The sequence below is a fragment of the Hippopotamus amphibius genome, chromosome 6 (genome assembly GCF_030028045.1).
Source record: "Hippopotamus amphibius kiboko isolate mHipAmp2 chromosome 6, mHipAmp2.hap2, whole genome shotgun sequence".
Lineage (NCBI taxonomy): Eukaryota > Metazoa > Chordata > Mammalia > Artiodactyla > Hippopotamidae > Hippopotamus > Hippopotamus amphibius.
In genome coordinates, this window is record NC_080191.1 from 121,704,911 (window position 1) to 121,713,699 (window position 8,789).

The following is an 8,789-nucleotide window of genomic DNA, read 5'->3' on the forward strand; positions in this document are numbered from 1 at the left end:
AACACTTATGTATGAGTGTGTATATATACATATCCATGGTACAAAAACAAAAGTTCTTTAATGTCGTAAAAATTTTTAAGTGTAAAGGGGTCCCAAGACCAAACAGTCTGAGAACCGTTGAACCACATTCTTAGGTCGTCATTCATTCACTCGACAAAGAACTGCCCCTCCTGAGGCGGCATTTTTTACATACCGAGGAGAAGGTGGTGGTCAGGACATGGTCCCCGGTCCTAAGGCGCTTATATTTGGGAAAGACGAGGCAAGCGAATATATCAAGACAACTTCTGAGAGCGGTAAAGGTCATGAAGGCATAAGCCAGGACATGTGTTTGCTACGCAGTGGAAACCTCCACCGTGCGGGGTCGGACCCTGGCCGCTCAAGTCCCCCGGGCTGGCCAAGCGCGAGGGCGCAGGGCCGCGCGGCCGCGGGGATGCAGGGGCGCGGGGACTCCAGGAAGCGGCGGGCGCTGACGTATGGTGACGTCACTGGGCCGCGCCAGCCGAGCGCGGGCAGCCCCAGTCCTCGTCCCCGCCGTGGCCCGCGCGGCCTGCGGGCGGCGCTGTGGCCTGTCAGGCGGCCCCACGGAGCCGCCATAGCTGCCCGCCTCCCGCGACCCAACGTCTCCGCCGCCGGCTCCGCGCCGCCGCCATGGCCGACGTGGAAGACGGCGAGGAGCCCTGCGCCCTGTCCTCTCACTCCGGGAGCGCAGGATCCAAGTCGGGAGGCGACAAAATGTTCTCTCTCAAGAAGTGGAACGCGGTGGCCATGTGGAGCTGGGACGTGGAGTGCGATACGTGCGCCATCTGCCGGGTCCAGGTGATGGGTAAGCGCTGCACGCGAGGCCCGGGCCTTGCTGCGGCCTCCGCGGGCCGGCTCCGGGCGGGGAGGCCCTCGGAGAGACCGTTCCCGGAGGAGTGGGGGTGGGGGCGGGGTCGCCCTGCCCCGGCGCCGGGAGGCCACGGGCCACGCCCGAGCTGCAGCTGGTCGGAGGGCTGCGGCCGCAGCCCGGGGGCCGTAGGGTCTTTCAGCAGGCGCCCAGCGCTGGGGACTGGGATTCTGGGGAGATAAACGGGTGGTAAGCAGAGCAGCTAAACAGGGTAATCTCGGGAAGGGATGGTTGTGATCACAATAAAAGTAGGTGATTTGATGGGAGCTGGGAGGAACCACTTCGGTTTGTATGGCCAGCTCCAGCACCCTTAAGGAAACCGCAGAGAGATCAGGGTCAAGGCCCCGATTTAGTGGGTCACTAGAATGGTTCTGGTCACACACCAAACTGATGCTCTGGAGTCATCTTCCACAAAAACGATCCCTAGTGGTGCTCTGGAGAGGCGCAGGGGAGAAAAGTGTTCCTAGCCGTTGCCTTTTTTGATTGGCTACTGTTCTGCTGGCTTTTAAATCTGGATGCTTCAGGACTGGTCAGAGAGCACTCGCTTGGCTTGAAAGGGAACAGTGTAAGCCGTTTATTCAGAAACATAAAACTTCATCTCCTTCCCGGCCCCTCCCTATCCTAGGATGCCATTTCTTGGAGAAGATAGTGCCCTGAAGTCAGGCCTTAATGGAAAACTCTCCTTTACAAATAAGTGTTACTTCTTTGTACGATATTTTTAATAAAAATATTGGACCAAGTGAAACCTTTCAGAACAGCTTCATCTCTTTACGTTTCATATGTTTTCCGTTTTAAGATCTCAGACCGCCTTGGAAAAGAGGTACTGTTTAAATGCACATTATATTTTTAAATAGGGCATTTAAAACTCCTGCACTTAAGAGCATCTTAAATGTTGTTTCTTGAAGGTAGTTGGAGAAAACTTAGGTTTCTGTCGTTTGAAAACTTTGTGTCTTGCACTGAAAAATGAGAGAATTGGAGAAAATAACTTAAAAATTGCTCTCCCTTCTTGAGGAATGAACATTCAAACCTACCAGAATCAAGCGCTTTCTTAATTTACTTTCTCTATAGTATGCGCTTATATTTTTTATTTATAAGGACTTGTTTTAAAGAGAGTTTACAAGCACGGATTCAGATATTTTTTATTTTTTTACTTTTAAAAGAACTTAGTTTCAGATGTGATCCACTTATTTTTGTGTATCAGGTTTTAAAAGTACCTAGTTTATTGGCCTGCAATACAGCCCCTTTCCCAAACCCTTTCTTAAAAATGAATCATAATTTATCCAGGTGATATTTGTTCTTTTGTAAGCCAAACTGTTAAAAAAATTTATCCCCTAAATTTCCTTTAGTTTAAAAAAAAGAATTTCCTAAAAGAGCATTTTATTTCTCTCCCCAAAGAAGAAATTTTTAAATTGTAAATAGAAATGCAAAATTTAAAATAATGGTTGAAATTTTGCAAGAAATAAACTTTACTGGGCTATTTAAAGTAAGTCAAAGTATGGGCTATAAATGACTCACATTCACATTAACTTTTTAATTATAGCAAGTATTCTGCTATGGTGGATTAATGTTGCAGATTTACAACAGCTGTACCTTGGGTTCAGGAAAGTACTCTGGACTAGACCTCTGTATTTTGTTTTTGAGGTGTTAAAATCCACATAATGGGCAGGTGACAGCAGGAGGAAGTTTGTTTTTTAGCATTATTCTAAAAGGTGTTACTGTACTTCTTAGAAATGTGCTGTTTTAGATGTTAGGAACATCAGCAAAAGAAAATGTTTTCTTTTATCTAAAACTTTAGAAATTTTTAGGTCAGCTTTTGGTGATGACTCTAAATCAAAGCTATAAGCGTAATTCAGAGACTTCTAGATTCTACAAAGAGCCCGCTTAATCCCATGTTCTCTATATTTGGAATTCATCTCATATACCTAAATGATTTATTACAACTACTTGGTCTAAGATTTGCCTGTCAGCCCATTCTGATGTAGTTAACACTCTCATCCTTGGTTTCCACTCTCTCCCCTTCATTCTGAAAGGAGCAGATAGCATAGCGAGCAAACAGTGGTGAGGAACAGAGGACTGGGTTGGCTAGTACTGTCAGGTTATAAGGAGCCAGAGTAACCTTCCACAGCTATGTGTTAGCTTGGACGTTTGACATAACCTTCCTGAGTCTTGTTTTCCTAATTTGTTAAAGAGACAGTTGGGATCAGGAACTCTAATTCTGTGATTGCACAGAACCAGAGCCACGTCTTCACCCTTATATCATGATCCTTATGACATTTAGTTGCTTGCCTATCTACCTCCCCATTTACTGGCGAGACCAGGGACCCAGACTTGGTCATTGTGGTGTCCCCAGTACATTATTCTTTGCACCGAGTAGATACTCAGTAATTGTGGAATTGAAGAAAGCCTCAGGAGGCGGTGGTTGTTTTTAATCCACACTGAAGAGGCCAGGGTGGTGTGTTTTTTTAAGGGTAAGAACATGCGGAGAGGAGCAAACAAATGCCTGTGCATAATCCAGTGTAAGAAGAGAAGCAGGCTTCAACTACACCGTGTTTCTGTTTTTACAGAATTATTTTTCTCCAATTTATGTTAAAAACTATTTTTTTCTGTTGGTTTGAACTTCCTTTTACCCAGCTTTGACTCCTTTCAGCTAGTGAATGAGTCCACTTCATTGATTCCTAAAATATTCTTTATAATCTCCTTCATCAAACAAATAGTAGTACAGATTGAATTTTGAAAACTTCTGGTATACCCTTTTGTTCCCATTCCTCATGTTTTCTCCCAAGTAATTTATTAAAATACTTTACTGTTGTTGGGTAATGCTTTGGGCTCAGATTTATTTGTAAAGGGAGCATTTCCTTAAAAAGAAAAAAAAGAGAACCCGGTTTTAAGGAGTTTTTTTACATTTAAGTTTTATATAGTTTATACAGTCATGTAACTTAAAAACTTAAGAAAGTATACAGTGAAAACTCCTTCCCATTCTGTCCCCTCCCAGGTAAACTTTATTTTTAGTTTCTTGGATATCCTTCTAGAGTTTCTATGTATGTGTAAGCAAATACCAATATACATGCATGGCTTGTTTAAAAGGATGTCTTGAAAATAAACTACCTATAAGGTAGATCTGTGTGAACATGCCCAGTGAAGTTATAATTCCTAATGTAGTGGAATGTAGCATATTTTTCTCTGGTGGTTACATCCAAGCGCTTTTCATCAGAGCTTGTAAAAATAGAGGGTCAGTAACCTTTGTGAATTTGCTCCTGGTCATAAGTAAATTAGGAGAGTGCCTTGTACTTTATTCATCTTTAAGCAGTTGTGTTCAGTAATCTACATCTCTAACCCTTTGGGCCTTTATTTGACTTTGAAGTGTATGGGTTTTAAAAATTTCATTCTGAGCATCAGAATGAGAGTTGCTATTTGTTTACTTTTAGATGCCTGTCTTAGATGTCAAGCTGAAAACAAACAAGAGGATTGTGTTGGTATGTTGTAATTTTGTTCTCTTGCTTTGTCAACTGAAGGTTTTCTCTCAGTGGGGATGTTTGAATTTGCAATTAAGAGGGACTTTATCAATACACAAAAATAAATTGTAAAGCAGTGATCCGTTATTAATATAAAATGTGTTGATTCTCAAAGGGTCTTAATGGAATTAATCTGTAAGTCCTTTATTTGCTTGTAATTAAGAACAATTGGTTATATATTCTAGGCATAGGCATGGTAAACACTTTGATAATGAAAAAAGAAATCATTCTCTTCTATTAAGAAAAAGTATAAAATAAGGAATTTGCCAAAACATCCTTTAAATTTTGAGTGTTACAGGTTAGTTTTGGTCATTCAGGATTTTATTCTCTTTTATTCTAAGCATTTCAGTATTCAGTATTCTTTTATGATCCAGTATTTAACTTTTCTACTAAGGTAAAAACAGTTCTAAATCTCAAGATTTTTTTTGGATGCAGTTTATAAATAGAAATCCTTTAAATCTTACTTACTTCTGGGACTACAAAAGTTGTCTTGGGCCAAATAGTTAAGCAACTCAAAGGTTTTTATGTCCTAGTTCTTGAGGTCATCACTTCTAGATTGCTATATAAAAGTGCTTAAAGATTTTCCTGGAATGAAAGGTTAACTTTGTACTTTGTGTGATTTACATACAGATTCTTAATGATTTATGTAGTTTTGATCAAATCCTGTTTCTTCCTCCCAAAAGACTTAGAATGAGTCCCCCTAGCTTCCTACCCCTACAACCAATTTTCATAAAAAGATTTTTTTTTCTTTTTTTTTTCCCTATTTCATTGTTCTGTTATAGCTCAGTTGGTCAAGCAAGGGACAAATGAAGCCCATGTTTGAGATTGTATTCCAGATTATGGGTGATTTCCCTTGGTTTAAAATTTTTCTTTGATGCTGTTTGTTTTTAAAATATTAATTTGGGGATTGTGAGGTATAGGCCAGCTTTCTTTGATCACAGAAAGACCCTTCTTTTCTTGAAAGAGACCTCTCTTTCAAAGGCAGCCACTTTGAAAATTCCATTCTGTTTGTCACATGAGGAAATGCACTACCTATGGATGACTTAACACAGAGCATCACCACTTCCAGAAAACAACTTGTTAGAGGTACAGCTAATAATGTTTAGAAGCATGTCGCCTATTTATAGTAGCCTGCTGTGAGCTGAAAACATTTAAAACTCGTTGTATCTTGCTAAATAAAAATCAGAAGGACGTTTTCCAGTAAGATAAAGCCCAAAAGATCTTCAAGGTCAGTGCATGAGTGTGGTAGTCTGCGACCTAAGGAAGACTCAAGTCTTTTTATCTTCTAACTTGAGAAAGACAGCACGTGGAGCTGTGTAGGAACTGGGGGCCACCACAGCACCCACAGATTCTAAACAGTGATGGAAAGTTCCCAAGCACAGTGGCTTATCTCATATATATGTTTCTGTTACTTTATAGCTGGAAAAAATTATTTTGACCAGTTAACCATCTTCATTCAAGATTATGAACAGTAATTATTCCTTAATATAAAATAAGCTAGAATTTTGAGCTCGGTAACTTAAATTGAAATATGTGATGTCAGATAGTCTTTCTTTTTTTCTTTCAGTGGTCTGGGGAGAATGTAATCATTCCTTCCACAACTGCTGCATGTCCCTGTGGGTGAAACAGAACAATCGCTGCCCTCTCTGCCAGCAGGACTGGGTGGTCCAGAGAATTGGCAAATGAGAGCCGTGGAAAGTGTCCTTCATGCAGGTGTTCAGAGTCCTGCTGGCTATTGTTATCAAGTGCCCTATGAAGGCTAGAACTCTCCAGGGGCCTAATTCTTCCAATAGGAGACAATGGATCTGTGGTCTTCTGAGATTCATCAAAGGCATGGTTTAGCGTTTTTCAGCTTTATTTTCAGAAATCCTCAACAACTAAGAAGATAATTTATTAAAGATGGTCTTTCCTACCTCTGTGGTATGTGTCTCACACACTGCTTAGAAGTGCTATAAAGGAGAGAACTGTAAATTGAACGACCGTTATAATTTACTCACTGATATCCAAGGAGCTATGGAAGCAGTTCCGTTCAGAAGAGAACTCTTTGCATGCTTATGGTTGATCAGTTAAAAAACAAAGACAATGTTATAGTAACAAAGAAAGTGCAGTTTAAAACCCAACTCATCCTTAATCTGTTCCTAATATTTATTTTTGGCAGGGAGGGGGATGATTCATGAAATCTTTGATATAACGAGAATTTTAAGTTTGGGCCAGTGAACAGCGTAAATAAAATTTAACCTTTGGGTGTAAGGGATTTCAGTTGTCTTTTAGGTTATCATCCTTTATCTCTGGCTCATCAAGAAAACCTAGCGCTGCACTCACCTCACTGTTCAGTTATTAAGTGGTAGAGGACAGAAATATTTTCAAGTTTTGGTCATATTGTGTTGTAATTTAACTGTGTTTTAGGTGGAATGTTAATGAGGGGGAAATGTTTACCATTGTAGCATTGAGTCAAAAACTTTATTTTATCACACGATGTTTTAATAAATGGTCTATTCTGTTTACGTCATTTGAATTGTCATTATTGCAAGTTTATGCACAACCTTCAACTTAATAAACTAGTTTGTCAAGTGAACGCTTTTGTTTAATTTGAAAAAATATTCATTTACTCTTTCATTGGTAATAATAAACTTTTAACTTTATTACCTGGAAAACATAAGTGTAAGAAAATACTTAAATTTTATCAAAACAACTCACATTCAGTAGAAGTTATCTTGGAACAATTTATGAACCACAATTTATGAATCCACGAATTTTTCCGTGATAGAGCCAACTGCTATGCATTTAAAAAACTAAAATCTTGAGACTTCCCTGGTGATCCAGTGGTTAAGAATCCGCCTTTCAGTGCAGGGGACCTGGGTTCAGTCCCTCATTGGGGAACAAAGACCCCACATGCCGAGGGGCAGCTGACCCTGTACATTCTAGAGCCCGCATGCCACAGCTGGAGCAAAGCCTGCACGCCACGAGGAAGAGCCCGTGTGCCACAGCTGAGACTCGACGCAGCCAAGTAAATAAATATTAAAAAAATAAAATCCTAAAATCTTAACCATTCACTTCTGCAGTTTCAGAGTTTGCCAGTCTGAATCTTTTTGAATCTGAGTGTGGATACATAAAAGAATATTAAAAATATAATAATTAAACATTAGAATTCTGTATGCTTTCACCTTGCCTACTATTTATTAATCAGATTTCTTATAAATTTTGCTTAATCTTTTTTTCACAATTACCTGCTGAACGAATTAATTACAGTATACAAATATGTTTGGACCATTTGAATGTGTTTCTTGTGCAGTAAGCTGTTTTAACAGCTCTTTGACTTTTTTAAAAAGGGTCTATAAAATGTGAACCAAATATTTGGCCTCACAATGAAGAGAAACAGTGAGAATGCTGAGTTATTTCAGTCAGTAGGACAGTATGTAAATGAAATGTGGAGGATGGTGGTAATAAGTTGATTTTCCACACAGCAAAACCACAGGCCCACTGCCTAACAAAGCTCTGCTTCTATTACACATCAGGATCTGAGGGTAGAAGCAGAGGGACTGGGACAAAGCAGCACTGAGCCTACCTATCCTGGGATGATACCAGCTCATCTGCGTAGCCATCTGAAAGTTGATTACACCTTTCATCAGAAAGAACATGCTGTGACATTTATGAGTTCTAATGCAAAAGCTTAGCATTGACCAGGGCTTGCTTTCCATTCGATTAAACAATGTTGAATTTTACTTCACTAGTGTGTTGGAAACAGACGTGTGTCATCTTTGGCTTTTTAACTTTCCATCTATGCAAGTTGCATTCTTGTATTACGAGTGATATCTAAGTAAATCTCACCCTACCAAACCCATTACTTTTTTTTTTAAATAAATTTATTTATTTACTTTATTTAATTGGCTGTATTGGGTCTTTTTTGCTGTGCGCAGGCTTTCTTTTTAGTTGCGGTGAGTGGGGGCAGCTCTTCGTTGTGGTGCACAGGCTCGTCATTGCCGTAGCTTCTCTTGTTGTGGAGCATGGGCTCTAGGTGCATGGGCTTCAGTAGTTGGAGCACATGGCCTCAGTAGTTGTGGCTCACGGGCTCTGAAGCGCAGGCTCAGTAGTTGTGGCACACGGGCTTAGTTGCTCCGTGGCATGTGAGATCTTCCTGGAGCAGGGATCGAACCCGTATTCCCTGCATTGGCAGGCGGATTCTCAACCACTGCGCCACCTAGGAAGCCCCCCCATTACTTTTTTTTTTTGAAGACATAAAAGTTAAATTCCTTTATTTTTTTTTTAACTTTTTATTTTTTACTATAAACTGCATATATTTAGAGTGTACAATTTGGTATTCCAGTCTCCCAATTCGTTCCCCCCCCAACCCTCCCCGCTTTCCCCACTTGGTGTCCATATGTTTGTTCTCT

At 40.4% G+C, this 8,789-nt stretch overlaps 1 protein-coding gene across 4 annotated transcripts; it reads left to right on the top strand.

Moving 5' to 3' along the window:
- Window positions 1–567: 567 nt before the first annotated feature.
- RNF7 (ring finger protein 7) lies at window positions 568–6,907 on the top strand. 4 transcript variants are annotated; one of them, XM_057740053.1, is made up of 4 exons: window positions 568–816; window positions 4,312–4,359; window positions 5,380–5,484; window positions 5,966–6,099. In XM_057740053.1, exons 1-3 carry the CDS (start codon window positions 649–651, stop codon window positions 5,443–5,445), a joined length of 282 nt encoding a protein of 93 aa, XP_057596036.1. In that variant the 5' UTR covers window positions 568–648; the 3' UTR covers window positions 5,446–5,484; window positions 5,966–6,099. The 4 variants fall into 4 exon arrangements, with proteins under 4 accessions (XP_057596036.1, XP_057596034.1, XP_057596037.1 ...); XM_057740051.1 differs by lacking the exon at window positions 5,380–5,484 and having other exon boundaries at window positions 568–823; window positions 5,966–6,907; XM_057740054.1 differs by lacking the exon at window positions 5,380–5,484 and having other exon boundaries at window positions 5,966–6,907.
- The last annotated feature ends 1,882 nt before the right edge of the window (window positions 6,908–8,789 follow it).